Below are 16,089 nucleotides of genomic sequence, written 5' to 3' on the forward strand. Positions count from 1 at the left end.
TAATCGCCACGCTCTGTTGCTGATTAGTGTGATCAGAATGCAAGAGCGAGTGCGTCACTCCACGGATGCCGTATTGTTGTAGTTGGGTAGTTGTGTTGGCGGCGTAACTTCAATAAACGTGTCTCTTTGAAATCCTGTGTCTTTCATACGAACAATCAAGGGAGAGTTCCCTTCGTATGTTTGTAGACTGGCTGCGCATCTTCATCTGCGCACGGAACTTGGGCTCTTTCTGCCTTCGTGTTTCTCTTGCTTTCACAGCAATATCCCCTTCCTCCAGCGCAGGGGAGGCAACTAGACGCACGTCTTATTGACTTTCCAGTATTTTGTGTATTCCCTCTCTCTCTCTGTCTCTGTCTGACGAACAAATTGCCAGCTGATCTTGCCTACGAGTCACTCCTTCGACACTCCAGCAAACAATATTGCGCGTGGACAATACCATGCAGGCGTCTTGACTGTTCGATAAAATGATTGGGTGACGTCATGCTCTATTTCTTGCATAATGTAGCGCCACGGTTTAATAATATTGTTACGGGGAGTATTTAATTACCAGTAAACGGCTAGCGCTTGTCTAGTCAAGACTGCACAGAGCGCACAGAGCGCACAGGTTCCAGCAGGTTTCAGTCTGACAGAAGAGCCTCTGACCCAGCCCCACTACAACGTCTTTGTCTTTGCCATGGCTCGTGACATTATCCCCGGCCGATGAAGCACCGTCCCGGTGCTTGTTGTGGTCAAAATGGGTTATCACAGTTGTAGTGTTTGAGGCGGGAAATATGTACGACGTCACTTCGTGGGGCGGCAGTCGATGAGGTGGATGCCATGGGAGATATCTCATAGGTGACAGGAGTCACCTGGCGCAGCACACGGTAGGGCCCTACGTACCGCGACATTAACTTTTCACTAAGGCGGACACGACGAGAGGGGAGCCAGAGGAGGACGACAGAGCCCGGTGGAAAATCAGTATCCCGCTGTCGACGATCGTAAGTGGCCTTCTGTGCGGTCTGCGATGACGAGAGTCGAGCGCGGGCGACTGAGCGCGCGACGAGTGCAAGCGTGATGGCATCTTGCGCATAGGAAGTCGTGCACGGGGAGGCTGGATCAGAAGGGAGCAAGGTGTCAAAGGGTAGTAAGGGATGACGTCCAAAAAGAAGATAGAAGGGTGAGTAGCCGGCAGTTTCATGACGCGATGAGTTGTATGCAAATGTGACGAACGGAAGCGCAACGTCCCAATCGTGGTGGTCATCGGAAACGTACATGGAAAGCATGTCGGTCAGTGTACGGTTTAGGCGTTCGGTGAGTCCATTGGTTTGAGGGTGATATGATGTCGTGAAGTTGTGGTGAGTAGCACATGATCGAAGTAGATCGTCAACCACACGAGAGAGGAAGCAGCGACCGCGATCTGTGAGCAGGTGACGTGGAGCACCATGTTGGAGGATGACGTCATACAGTAGGAAGTCGGCTACGTCTGTGGCGCAGCTGGTTGGCAACGCTCGAGTAATTGCAAATCGAGTGGTATAATCCGTAGCGACTGCAATCCATTTGTTGCCTTTCGTGGAAATTGGAAAGGGACCGAGCAAGTCCAGGCCCACTCGATAAAACGGCTCGGTTGGAACGTCAATGGGTTGTAGTAGACCAGCAGGTTGGGTCGCAGGTTTCTTGCGACGCTGACACAGGTCACAAGATGTTACGTAGCGGCGAACGGACCGATAAAGGCCCTTCCAGAAAAACCGTCGTCGTATGCGATCATAAGTTCTCGAGACGCCTAAGTGCCCGGAAGTGGGGGCGTCATGAAACTGGACGAGGACGTCCCTGCGCAGATGATGCGGGACAACGAGCAGGAGTTCTGCGCCGTCGGGGTGCATGTTGCGGCGGTAAAGAACGTTATCCTGAAGCAAGAACATGTTGAGTGAAGGGTCGATGATGCCGGATTGCAGACGGTCAATAATAGAGAGCAACGATGGATCTCTACGTTGTTCGTCGGCCACATGGATGAAGTCTGTTATCGCCAAGACACAGGTGTCGGAGTCTGTTTCAGTGGAGTCGGGTGGTTCAACGGGATGGCGGGAGAGGCAGTCGGCATCGTTGTGTAACTTGCCAGATTTGTACACTACCGAGAACGTGTACTCCTGTAACCGTAATGCCCAACGGCCGAGCCTTCCTGTGGGGTCTTTAAGTGTCGAGAGCCAGCAGAGCGCATGGTGGTCTGTTATGACCACGAACGGCCGTCCATATAGCTGCGGACGGAATTTCGCGACAGCCCAGACGAGAGGTAGGCACTCCCGCTCAGTAATCGTGTAATTCTTCTCCGACGGTGATAGAAGACGACTACCATACGCGATCACACGGTTGACTTCGTTCTGTGTTTGGGCTAGGATAGCACCAATGCCATGGCCGCTTGCGTCGGTGCGAAGTTCTGTTCTAGCAGCCGGGTCAAAATGAGCCAGCACAGGTGGTGAAGTGAGGGCAGAAACGACGCAAATGAAGTCGCTTGTTCCGCGTCCCAAGAAAAGGCCGCATCCTTTTTGAGTAGGTCCATGAGGGGTCGAGCAATGTCTGCGAAGTTGAGAACAAAGCGGCGAAAGTAAGAGCAGAGCCCAAGAAAGCTGCGTACTTCTTGCGTGGACCGTGGAACCGGGAAGTCGCGGACGGCACGGACCTTGTCAGGGTCCGGTTGTACGCCAGTAGCGTAGACTAGGTGTCCAAGTAATTTGATCTGGCGGCGCCCAAAGGTACACTTAGATGAATTGAGCTGGAGGCCAGAACGCCGAAATATGTCGAGAATGGCCGACAGACAAGGGAGGTGGCTGTCAAAGCTGGGCGATAAAACGATTACGTCATCCAGATAACAAAGACAGGTTGACCATTTCAGACCACGTAGAAGAGTGTCCATCATGCGTTCAAAAGTTGCAGGAGCATTACACAAACCAAAAGGCATAACCTTAAATTGGTAGAGGCCGTCGGGTGTGATGAATGCGGTCTTCTCGCGGTCGCGCTCGTCGACGGCAATTCGCCAGTATCCCGAGCGGAGGTCTAGCGACGAGAAATATTTGGCACCATGGAGGCAGTCGAGCGCATCATCAATTCGGGGAAGAGGATACACATTCTTCTTCGTTACCCGATTGAGATGGCGATAATCGACGCAAAACCGCCAGCTGTTGTCCTTCTTTTTCACAAGCACTACAGGGGATGCCCAGGGGCTAGAAGAAGGCTCGATCACATCTTTATCTAGCATTTAATCAACCACCTTTTGGATGACTTGGGCTGAGAGTGAGACACTCGGTAAGGGTGCTTATGAAGGCGGCTGGCGTCTCCAGTGTCGATGCGGTGGGCCACGACTTGTGTACGGCCTAATGGAGTGTTCTCAACATCAAATACGTCAAGGTACGAAAATAGGACACCACGGAGTGCTTCACTTTGGGACGGTAAGAGGTCGGGGGATATTATTTTGTCCAGAAGTGCCTGGGTTGGCGCCGGTATGACAGGTTGGGTCATGGGCTCAGCGTCAGCAGTGAATGAAGAAACAGTACATTCTTCCAGAGGTGACAGTTCGGCTAGTGAAATTCCTTGAGGAAGAACATGGGTCGAAGTAGAAAAGTTGAGGACTGGAAGCAGCGTTCTGTTGTTGGCAACAACCACTATGGTATGAGGAAGCGCGATGTTGCGCGAGAAGATCAGGTCTGTGAGGGGAGCGACCACATATTCACCATCAGGGACCGGTGGAAACGGTGACATAAGGACGTAGGTAGCAGCCTGCGCGGGTAGAAGTAGAAACCCCATGGAACGTAGGCGAGTGTGACTTGATGCGGCGTAATCAGGACGCAATGGCAGTTCGAGCCGCAAAATGCCAGTAGAACAATCGATGAGGGCAGAGTGGGCGCTCAAGAAGTCAATACCAAGAATGACATCATGAGGGCAATCGTCCAGAACAGCGAAAAGAACTGAAGTGTTGTGACCGGCAACAGTAACGCGGGCACTGCACATACCAAGAACCGGTGTTCGGGTGCCGTCAGCTACTCGCACAGTTGGAGAGACGGCAGGTGTCAGCACTTTGCCTAGGCGGCGTCGGAGCGTAGAACTAAGAACAGATATGTGGGCGCCAGTATCAATGAGAGCAGTAACGGGCACACCGTCGACGAGAACACCGAGCAAATTGCGTCTGGAAGTGGGGTTCAATAGAGGTTTTTCTGTCCTTGTCGTCAATGCAGCCTCACCTCCCGGAGCTGCACTGGCTAGTTTCCCGGGTGGTGGCCAGAGGAAGCCGGAGAAGGAGAGCGACGGGGTTGAGGGGAGCGCGACTGGCGAATTTGAGGGGACGGTGATCGGCTGGACCAGTGTCCTTGTGCCGCAACATCGGCGTAGGTCGATTCAGAGCGCGAAGACAGACGGTGAGGATCACGGGCCGGAAATTGGTCGTCGAGAAGAGGTGTGCTATAGTACTGGCCACGATCTTGGCGGCGTTCACTAGGGAAGCTTGGTCGGTAATTCCGACGATTGTGGCAGTGGCGTGAAATGTGGCCGACGCAAGAGCAAGAAAAACAGATTGGGCAGTCGTCAGGCGTCCTCCACTCAGATGGGTTTTGGTAGCGGGGTGTGAACCGGGGAGCAGAAGCGGCAGCAGCAACGATAGGGGCGGCCTGGTGTTCAGTGTGAGGACCGGAAGGGCACATGGGCGGAGGAGCATAATTGATGGCTTGTGGAACTAGGACGCCCATATTTGCAACCTCTTGACGGACGACGGCCTGAATGAGGGATATTGTCGCCAAATGGTCGTGACCAGGTGCCCTGAGAAGCGGCTGGAGCCATGGCTTCGAGCTCCTGGCGAACAATCCTGGCCAAGTGGTTAGGCGTCAAGAACGGAGGGGGCGCCATGGGATCTTCGCACGAGGAGGTCGCAGCTGTGTTCGGGAGTCTGTTAAAGCGCCGTCTGCTTTTTGCTTGTTCAAACCGCCTGCATTCTGTGATGATGGAGTCAACCGTGGTGCAGTGCTTACACAGAAGTATGTTGAAGGCATCGTCAGCTATGCCTTTCAACACGTGGCCAACCTTGTCTGCCTCTGGCATGTCTTTGTCAACTGTGCAGCACAAGGCTAGCACGTCTTGGATGTATGCGACGTACGATTCCGTTGACGTCTGAGCTCTGGCCGCCAGCTCGTGCCGGGCTGTCATTTGTCGCGCGGCCGATCGACCAAACAATGCACGCATCTTCTCCTTGCAGACGTCCCAACTCGTCAGTTCTTCTTCGTGCGTGTTATACCACACGCGAGCCGTGCCCCGTAGGTAAAAAATGACGTTGGCAAGCATTAGGGTCTCATCCCACCTGTGGTGCTTGCAGACGCGCTCGTACAATAAGAGCCAATCGTCGGCGTCATTGTTGTCCGTGCCGCAAAACGTGCCGGGGTCGAGGGGTTGCGAAAGGACCACGGTTGCTGGAGCCGCGGGCGCGGGCTGCGATCACTGCGAACTGTCCTCAGCCATGGAGGCAGGAGAAACGTGGCGTCCGCTCCGAAGATCCAGGGCCGGGTGGAATAGAACCCGCAACCTCCACCAAAAAGATGTTACGGGGAGTATTTAATTACCAGTAAACGGCTAGCGCTTCTCTAGTCAAGACTGCACAGAGCGCACAGGTTCCAGCAGGTTTCAGTCTGACAAAAGAGCCTCTGACCCAGCCCCACTACAACGTCTTTGTCTTTGCCATGGCTCGTGACATTATAAACGAAGTCAGTGGGAAAGAAGGAAAACCTAGGGAAGAGAGAGAAAATAAAAGGGATCGTACATCTAAACAGAAACCCTAACCAGCTCGTTCAGACTCTGACCTTGGAAAAGAGTCATGTCTCACCACTTTCTGCAACACTGGGAAGCACCGCCTACACAAAAAACGACTCCGCCTGGAGGCCAAGTAGGCTGTCCGATGTCCCAAAATTGAAGCTTGACCACCACCATCTTCCTAGAGCAAAAGTGCTTTGATATCACTTCTTTTGGGTTTAATGATTATTTTGTCATGAGGATGGCTGTTTGATATATTGGTGTCGGTTGACTTAGGTAATAACTTGCAGGCCATGGCACATTTTATAGGAGATCATGCAGTGCATATTGAACGAAAGAGGATACTTTGCCCAGAATAAATTGGGCTTTATTTTTTATTGCGATTGCAATTATATGGACACTCCGGGCGCCTTTCTGCCGTCGCCTTAAGGTTTCGTGTAAAGTTCAACGGCGATAAAATCGTCGCCGCGCGCCTTGTGCTGTATGTGTGAGTGAAAGCGTGCGAGGGTGAGGCGGCTATCGCGGCTCAAACTCGCACCCGCAAGAGAGAGAAGCGAGAAGAAAGCGCGCGCTTTGCCGCCGCGGGCAACGCTCCGGGTGGAGAATAGAGAAGGGTGGGGGGGGGGGGGTTCTACGACGGGGACACAGTCCGCCGTGCGCTGTGTTTACGCGGCTTAGCTCACGTTGAAGCAAGAGGCAGCACGAAGGTCAATTAGCAAGGCAGAAGAATTCCCGAAGCTATCTGCGACGGGGACACAACCCGCCGCGCAGTGTAATTGCGCGGCTTAGCTCGCGTTGATGCAAGACACAGCAAGAAGGTCCATTAGCTCAACGCCGCGCTTCCTCACTCCAGCGTTTTGGCAGCGAGTTTCCGCGGTCGTCGAGTAAGAAGTGTTTATGTTTTCTTGCGCGCGCTCGACACCATGCTTGATCATTGAGTTAGTATGCCGATGTTTACGAGTTTATACGACCGATAAAATTACTATCTTTACTTCGGATAGTTGTCCACTAATTTGCCATCACAAATGATGCTTCGGCTTTCGGGCAAAACTGAACTTTTTTAATTATTACAAGATTTGCACTCGAAGAGGAAGCATGTTTGAACAGTAAGAGGACTCCTACTGCCGCGCCCTTCTATCAGACGTAAAGTATGAGCAAGCGCTGGCTTTACCTGCGCTTTTAAGACTCGGAGGCCACCACTGTAACTATTCTCTACTAAAATCTTCTTCGCTAGAGCATCCCGAAAGTAGGTTTCTCGCACATATCTGTAAACCGTTACCAGACAAAAAAGTGCAAGAGTTAGTGTTCGCCATTCGCAATTTCTCAATATGTTCGACGCAACAAGCTATGATTGGATCACCGATCAGTCGCTGTGTGTCCATAAATTCGCCAGCTGTTGATGAGCGTTGCCGAAGATATTCATATACGGAAAGCGTGTCACGCGCAACACCGATAACCCGAGAAGGATCGTTAGTGGCAGTGAAATTATTTACAAAATTGCAAGGCGGGGGGGGGGGGGGGGGGGCTGGCGGGCGTTTTGAAATTGGATAAGGAGCTATAAGAGGCGGCATGTATAGTTAAGTACTCCGGAGTAACTTCACTCATGACCACGGTGCCCACAGCCTCTTGTTCAGCAATAAAATGCCACAGCTATACTGAGCCATTCCAGGGGAGGCGACGTGTAGCTGCGGCACCAATTGCGTATTTATATATAAACGTTTCGAGGCGAGAAGGTGGTAAAGACTTCTGACGCTGCTCGGCGAGGAGGAGGAGGAGGACAGAACATTTATTTGAAACTTGAGGCTCGTGGTTTCTTCAGATGCGGGAGGCGACGGAGGTTAGTCGGCCTGGAGTCCCTGCTTCCTGGCGGCGGCCTCTGCCTGTTCCGTGACCCAGGCCTGCTCCTCTGGGTTGGAGCTGAGCAGTGTGGCTTCCCACTGCTGCATCGTGGTAATTTGCAAGCCCTGTGGACTACCGCGGTTAGGTATATTTGGACAGCCCCACAGTATATGGAACAGGTCGGCCCGGGGAGCTATGCACAGCTTGCACTGCGGCGTAAAGGTTGTTGGAAAAATGTATGAATACAAAATCGGTGTTGGGAAGGAGCCCGTCTGTAGTTTCCTCCAGATGAGCTCCTGCCGTTTGGTTAGTGATTCGTTAGCTGGGGGGTATATAAGTCTGCCTAGTTTATAATATTGCGTAATTTCATTATACGTCACCATACGGTCTGATGTCGACCACCCAAATTCCTCGGTCTCCTCATTCTCCGTTCGACGAGTTTCCCCTTCTGATCACGTCGAAAACCTCCGAGGAGCTGCCCCCAGAGGCCCTGGCAACACTCACCAACGCCGCGCGCGTTCGGTGCGAACGCGGGCCAAACGGCGACGGCATCGACAACAGTTCTGCGCGTTGCTGGTGCTGCTGCATGTCCAAGTTTATACATCTGATAAAACTACTACCCTTACTGCGTATAGCTCTCTGCTAAGTTGATATCGCAAATTATGCTTCGCCTTTTGGGTGAAACTGTGACATTTCTGTAAGAACCTGATACCTTTTTCTATTCTGTGGCTATAGCTCGCCCCTCCTGAGTTCCACTTGACATCTTGTGAGGGTGTTTGGTGACTGCTCAAAGTGTACAAAATACAGGACAGTGCGTAAGGCGGAGAGCAGCAATACGCATAACCTTTCTCTGCCATCGTGGAATTTGTCTGTATGAAATGAAAAAGACACCTGATGCAAGTGAATATCAGCATGCTTGGAAATGGCACATTGGTGATCCTTACATAATTTCAATCCATGACATCCCAAATTTTAGGTATTACATTACTGTAAAAATGTTCTGTGGAGAAATCGCTTCAACATGAAACCGTCAACGATAACACTTTCTAAATAATGAACGATTAGGTTTCAAGCCATCTTCGAAATGTGATTAATAATTGGTATGAGCAGCGCAAAAAAACAGACACAAAACACAAAAAAGAGGCGCCGATGACATATTAAGCTTCATTTGTTCGAAGAAATGTTTTCACACTTACAGAAGCTGACACCGGTCTTATATACATGTGTATTTTTTTTCCTTAGGGAACCTCACACTTGGTGATGTGCTCGGTGCCATGCCCTATGACAGTGACCTGGTTGTTATGAACATGACAGGTCTTGACCTCCTGAACATGTTCGAATTTGGCGTGACCAATTTTACCTGGTTACCAGATTTAAACGGGAGATTTCTTCAAGGCTCAGGTACAGTATACTGAGAAATGTCCCTCAACACGTGTAACCTCGAACGTGAGCCATGTTCATCATCATACTCATTTGTGTCAACTGCATCCCGAGTTCTTATACCGGCATTCTCCAATTAACGCTATATTTTGGATGGAAAACGGAGCAAGTTAGTGTATTGTGCTTTTGCGGCTTGTACAGCACTTTCAAGAAACAGGTTCAGCATAGCAGAAATGCGCTTAACATGCTCGGTTGGCTTACTTCAAGTGCATCTCCAGTGTATTTTCTTTCGGTTATCCCCGTTCCTCGAACGCACTGTATAAACCACAAGATGAGGGCCTTCCTACATGCGGCATAATCTTATGCGATGGCTGTACATTTCTTAATTTTATCACGCCACTTCGTCCTCTCCCGTCGTTGATTGGGTTTCCTTTGACTTGACAACTATTTCCTTACGTTATTACTGCACCAGTGACCTTACATACCACAGGATCGGCCAGTGTCCATTCCTTGTCGGTAAAATCAGTTGGAATATGAGCTATCTCTGTTTCTTCTCTGACCACAACCTTGTGTGTGGGGTTACACCTGTCGCCTATGTTAAACTGTTTCCGGCTCGAACGCTTGATACAGTTTTAAACTCCCATCAAGTAGGTTTATTATCGTCAAAGTGTCTCCGATGTATAATAGTACCGGTCGAATGTAAAAATTTTACACTTTGCATTTCAAGAAGGTTAGAGGCCAGCGTTAATTCACAATGCATGCCCCATGTCCTCCAAACAACCTGTATATGGCAGTCGAACTTCTCTTGACTCCACTGTCCTGTGTCTGATTCGGGTAAACTTAGTGTTTCACAAACTTTACAGGCTGACTGTAAATCTAAAAGCATTGTTTCCTCGCGAGGATGTGAACGTTATCTTATCTGTTAAGGCGGATCCGCCAAACCAAAAATTGACAGTTGCTAAAGAGGGTGAAGGCGAAAGCCTGCGCGCTCAAGAGAGAAAGAGAGAGAAACAACTTTTATTGAAAACGGCAAGTGTAAGAGGTGGTGGTGGTAGAAACTTTTATTACCATTGATGGTGGGGGCGAAGACCCCTACATGGCACTTAATTGGGTGCTCCCTTACTGTGAGGACGCACCCTTACAAAGCGAAGGAGAGCCCTTGGAGCGCAATCCTTCTCATAGCACTGGAGATGATCCAGCACTGGTCTTGAGGGAAATTGCAGGTCAAAAGAGTCTCCCAGTAAGACTCCGTCACGGTCTGTGATGGGGGATGAGGGAAGGTGGGGCATGAGAGTAGTGTGTGTAGGAAGTCTCCTGGTTTACCGCAATGTTTGCATGAGGAGGGGAATTGGTCTGGGTATCGTGCATGTAGCAGTAAGGGGTATGGGGCAGTCCGAGTTTGTAGTCGTCGCCAGTGTGCGGCCTGCGCTATGGTGAGCGATGGGCCTGGGGGTTTGTATTCCCTTCGTTCGTCCCGGTAGTACGAAAGAATATCACTGAAAGAAAGCAGGCGCTCCCCGGCCCGTAGAGGGGGCTCGACTCCTCCTGCCCGGAATGTGAGACCACGGGCTAGGGAATGAGCCTCCTCATTGCCAGGAGGCCGGCATGTGCTGGCGTCCAGATGAGGGTTATGGGGCGCCGGGGCTGCCAGAGGCGTAGTAACCGAGCAGCGGTGCGGGATATGTAGCCGTTGGCATAGTTGACAATGGCAGATTTGGAGTCAGTGATAATTTTGGTGGCAGATGTAGAGATGAGAGCAAGCGCGATGGCTGCCTCTTCTGCCTGCGTGGTGGAATTGGTGATGATTGAGCTGGAGGTTAGAAGCTTTGCCTTATAGTCGGCTACCGCCAGGGCCATACGGGAGCCTGACGTATATTCTGCTGCGTCCACGTAGACCACATCATGGTCCTCGCTGTACTGTTTGTGGAGGGCCCGAGCCCTTACTATTCTGCGGTTCCCATCTCGCTCAGGGTGCATGTTCTTGGGGATGGGAGGTATGTTGAGGTTAGAGCAGAGGATAGAAAGGGGGACCCCCTCGGTAGGGTGTGTAACTGCGGTTAGGCCTAATTGGGATAATAGAGCGCGGCCACCGGCTGAGTTAGATAGACGGGATATTTGTACCGTAAAGGTGGCTTCTGTGAGTTCCTCAAAGGTGTTGTGGACACCGATTTTGAGGAGTCGGTCGTTGGATGTGCTGAGGGGAAGGCGTAGAGCCATTATCGTGCAACTCCGTAGGAGCGCGTTTACCCGGTCTCTCTCATTCTGTCGGAGGGTAGGTATGGAAGGGCATATGTGGTGCAGCTTATGATGTAAGCCTGGGTAAGGGGAAGTGCGTTTCGCTCACGTAGGCCAGCCCGGCAGTTCGCTATGCCGCAAATAAGTCGGGTGGACTGTTGAGCGTGTGTTTGGAGCGTCTTTATGACTTCTCCGTGCGCGCTGTGGGAGTGTAGAACTAGTCCTAGCACGTGGATATTGGCTACTAGTGGGATAGGATGGGTACGTAGCGTAAGGGAGATGGAAGGAATGACGGAATCGTATTGCTTGGTGCGGTAGAGAAAAAGCTCTGACTTAGAAGGGGAGCAGGTCAGGCCACGCTCCTGTACATATGTGTCATTGGTGTTTAGTTCCAATTGTAGATGTTGTTCTATTTCGGCGTCACTGCCGCGGTTTGCCCAGACAGTGGTGTCGTCGGCGTAAAGGCTGAAATGGATGTCGGGGATTTGAGCTAGTTGTTGGGGTAAGTGAAGAAGTGCTATGTTGAATAGAATAGAGGAGATGACGGCTCCCTGGGGCGTACCTCGTGCTTCCAGCATTATGCCTGTGAGGCGGTGGTCGCCGAAGGTAAGTGTAGCTGTGTGGTGGCTGAGGAAGTCTAGGATGTATTTGTACATCCTGGCGCCTACTGCCAGGGTTGTAAGGTTCTGTAGGATACCTGAGTGTGTAACGTTATCGAATGCCTTCGTGAGATCCACACCTAGGATAGCTTTGGTGTCGTAGGTTTGGGAATCTAGAATGTGTTGCTTTAGCTGTAGGAAGATGTACTGTGTGGAAAGCACAGGATGAAATCCAAACATACAGGTGGGCATGAGATTGTGGCCTTCTAGGTACTTACAGAGCCTGGTCTGGAGCACATGCTCCATGAGTTTGCTGACAGAAGAAGTGAGGTTGATCGGTCTGAGGTTTGAGGTGAGCAGAGGTTTCCCCGGTTTGAGTAAGAACACGACTTTGGCCTCTTTCCATTGCGATGGGAGGGTGCCCTTTTGCCAGCACCCGTTAAAGTATTCGGTAAGGGCTGCAATGGATTGAGCGTCGAGATTCCGGAGGTCCTTGTTGTGTACCCCATCTGGGCCGGGGGCTGAGGACGTGTTAAGTCTCTGGAGTTCAGCCTGAACTTCTGCTTCTGTAATGGGTTGGTCAAGGAGGTCGTTAGCAGGGCCTGCATAGTCGGGGTGTGTTATAGGAGGGTATGTGGGGAAGTACTGATTTCGAAGTTATTGGAGGAATTCTGGTGGAGGTGTATCGGAAGTATGTATGAGTTTGGTGAGGTTGTGTCTTTGTGTGGTCTTAGATTGAGTGGAGTCTATCAAGTGCCAAAAGAGGTTCCAGGTCTGAGGTAGACTCATGTTGTCATCTGGTGAGGTTGTGTCTTTGTGTGGTCTTAGATTGAGTGGAGTCTATCAAGTGCCAAAAGAGGTTCCAGGTCTGAGGTAGACTCATGTTGTCATCTAGCTTATTGCATAATGATTCCCAGTCTTGTAGTGAAAGAGTCGCCGCGTGCGTCTCTATCTCTTTGTTGAGACGGGCGAGGCGGCGTCTAAGTGTTCGGTTCCAGCGCTGCCTTTGACAGCGTCGTTCTAGGCCTGCTTTAGCTTCCCATAAATGCAGGAGGTGGAAATCAACTGCGTTGCTTGGGCAGTCCTCTCGTAGGGGACGAGTTACGGATCGGACATCACTTTCTAATTGTTTGGTCCAGTAGGTGATATCCGTGATGGGGACGATGGTGCGGGTTGCTCTACATGATTGGAAAGAGTCCCACTTCGTGAAAGTGGAGCCTCTGGGAGGTCTGCGGGGTAGTTGAGCATTTAAGAGAATTTCGATGATGCTATTGTGATATGACGATTTATTAGACGTCTCACGCAATCGAGGCAGTCCACGAACGCTGATGGTGCGCACAGCGACAGACGCAAGGGCACTTCTTCCTCTTCTTCACTACAATGGCCCCCGGGAGAGAAGATGAGCCATCCTGGCGACCTACGGCGTAGGTAGGATCAGGGGGTCATAGTATGGCTTAAGTCGGCTGACATGAACCGTGTCACGTCCGCGATGTCTGAGGTCGTGTGATGGCGTCACAGGCTCGACAACGTAGTTGACAGCCGAGGTACGGTCGATGACGCGGTAGGGACCATCATAGCGTGCAAGAAGTTTGGTTGAAAGGCCAGGGCTGTGAGGTGGGATCCACAACCAAACAAGGGAACCAGGCGGAAAATGTGGTGTAGGCACGTTACTGTCATGCCGCAGCTTTTGGCGACCTTGGGCGGCGGTCGTAAGGGTACGGGCGAGCTGCCTACAGTCCTCTGCGTATTTGGCGGCTTCAGACACTGGCGTGCATTCAGAAGCGTCGGGTCGGTATGGGAGCAGGGTGTCCATTGTACACGAGGGCTCGCGACCATATAACAGAAAGAATGGCGAAAAGCCAGTGGTAGCTTGTGTGGCGGTATTATAGGCATACGTGACGAACGGCAAAACAGTGTCCCAGTTACTGTGGTCCGAGGCAACGTACATAGTCAACATGTCACCGAGTGTGCGGTTGAACCTCTCTGTCAAGCCGTTCGTTTGCGGGTGGTAGGCGGTAGACTTGCGGTGAACGATGCTGCATGCAGCGAGAAGGGCTTGTATTACTTCGGACAGGAACACACGCCCCCGGTCGCTGAGCAGTTCAGCGTGGTGCTCCATGTCGAAGAACGAAGTTCCGCAAGATGAAGAAGGCAACGTCACGCGCAGAAGCCGCCGGAAGTGCGGCAGTCTCGGCGTAGCGCGTCAAGTGGTCGACGCCTACAATTATCCATCGGTTACCCGAGGAACTGTAGGGAAGTGGCCCGTATAGGTCTATGCCGACGCGATCAAATGGCCGGGCCGGGCAGGGGAGCGGCTGTAACTCGCCAGGAGGGCGCTGTTGAATTTTACGCCTTTGGCACGCCGTGCAAGCGCGTACGTACTGGCGCACGAAGTGATACATGCCCTGCCAGTAGAAACGCTGCCTCAGCCGAGTGTACGTTTTCAGAACGCCGGCGTGACCATTATGAGGAGCGGCATGGAAATAAGCGCATATGTCAGTACGCATGTGTCGTGGTATCACAAGCAGCCATTTGCGACCATCAGGCAAATAATTTCTGCGGTAAAGGACGTTGTCGTGGACAGCAAAGTGAGCGGCTTGGCGACGAAGTGTTCGAGAAGAGGGTGTGACGGATGGATCGTGGAGGAAATTCAGCATAGTTGAAAGCAGGGGATCCTTACGCTGCTCGGCCGGCATATCAGCGACGTTGATCGTCGACATGGATGCGAAGGGCGTTGACACTGAAGCCACATCGGAAGGTAGCGGGGATCGGGAAAGCGCATCGGCGTCGGAGTGCTTTCTGCCCGATCGGTAGACAACGCGGATGTTATATTCTTGTAAGCGAAGTGCCCAGCGGCCGAGGCGACCTGACGGATCTTTCAACGAGGACAGCCAGCAAAGGGCGTGGTGGTCGGTAACAATGTCAAAAGGGCGACCATATAGGTATGGACGAAATTTGACGAGAGCCCAAATAATGGCCAAGCACTCTTTCTCTGTGACAGAGTAGTTGGCTTCTGCCTTCTTTAAAGTGCGACTCGCATATGCGACGACGTACTCGTCGTAGCCGTCTTTCCGTTGCGCTAGGACTGCACCAAGTCCGATGCCACTGGCGTCCGTGTGTAGCTCTGTGGGCGCTGTCGGATCGTAGTGTCGAAGAATCGGCGGCGAAGTAAGGAGACGACGTAGTTGCTTGAAGGCGTCGTCACACGAAGTTGACCACGCGGAGATGCCGCTGCTAGCCGTAAGCAAATTGGTCAGTGGTGCGATAATAGTGGCAAAATTGCGCACAAAACGCCGAAAGTAAGAGCAGAGCCCTATAAAGCTGCGGAGTGCCTTAAGAGTAGTGGGCATCGGAAACTCTGCGACCGCGCGAAGCTTGGCTGGGTCAGGAAGTACACCATCCTTCGAAACAACGTGTCCCAATATTGTTAACTTGCGGGCAGCAAAACGGCACTTTTTGATGTTGAATTGGAGGCCGGCAGAGGTGAGACAGGTCAGGATCTCACGCAAGCGAACGAGGTGCGTCGGGAAATCGGGCGAAAACACGACAATATCATCAAGATAGCATAGACATGTTTTCCACTTGTAGTTACGAAGGATAGTGTCCATCATACGCTCGAAAGTAGCGGGCGCGTTGCAGAGCCCGAATGGCATTACGGTAAATTCATACAAGCCGTCGGGCGTGACGAAAGCGGTCTTCTCGCAGTCGTCTTCAGCCATCGGCACTTGCCAATAGCCGGAGCGAAGATCCAAAGATGAGAAGTACTCCGCGCCTTGTAGGGAGTCGAGGGCGTCATCTATCCGAGGCAGCGGATAGACATCTTTACGAGTTATCTTATTGAGCCGACGGTAATCCACACAGAAGCGTATTGAGCCGTCCTTCTTGCGTACTAATACTACAGGAGACGCCCAAGGACTCTGGGAAGGCCGAATGACGCCACGATGCAGCATATCGTCGACTTGCTCGGTAATTATTTGTCGCTCGGCTGCCGACACGCGGTATGGTCGCTGGCGTAATGGTGGATGGGAACCAGTGTGGATGCTGTGAGTGACGGTCGCCGTACGTCCCAGGGATGGTTGGTCGCAATCAAACGACGAGCGAAAATTCTGAAGAAGCGCGAGGACTTGCTGGCGGTACGCAGGTGGCAGATCGGCGTCCAAGGCCGATTCAAGAACGTCTGATGACGACGACGACAATGATGATGATGATGAGGCGCACAGCAATGGAGAAGTGAGGGCGTCGAGCTCATAACAGGCCATGTCGTCGGTAGTATCGA

The 16,089-nt window shown here is 51.8% G+C and overlaps 1 protein-coding gene across 1 annotated transcript in view; it reads left to right on the top strand.

Annotated features, from left to right (window-relative positions):
- Positions 1 to 9,117, top strand: part of LOC125945233 (5'-nucleotidase-like) — a 40,965-nt gene extending 31,848 nt beyond the window's left edge. The window contains exon 3 of the mRNA XM_049666908.1: positions 8,842 to 9,117. Within this exon, the coding sequence (XP_049522865.1) occupies positions 8,842 to 9,014 (173 nt within the window). The 3' untranslated portion in view covers positions 9,015 to 9,117. The remainder of the gene's footprint in view (positions 1 to 8,841) is intronic.
- The last annotated feature ends 6,972 nt before the right edge of the window (positions 9,118 to 16,089 follow it).

The sequence above is a fragment of the Dermacentor silvarum genome, chromosome 5 (assembly GCF_013339745.2).
Source record: "Dermacentor silvarum isolate Dsil-2018 chromosome 5, BIME_Dsil_1.4, whole genome shotgun sequence".
Lineage (NCBI taxonomy): Eukaryota > Metazoa > Arthropoda > Arachnida > Ixodida > Ixodidae > Dermacentor > Dermacentor silvarum.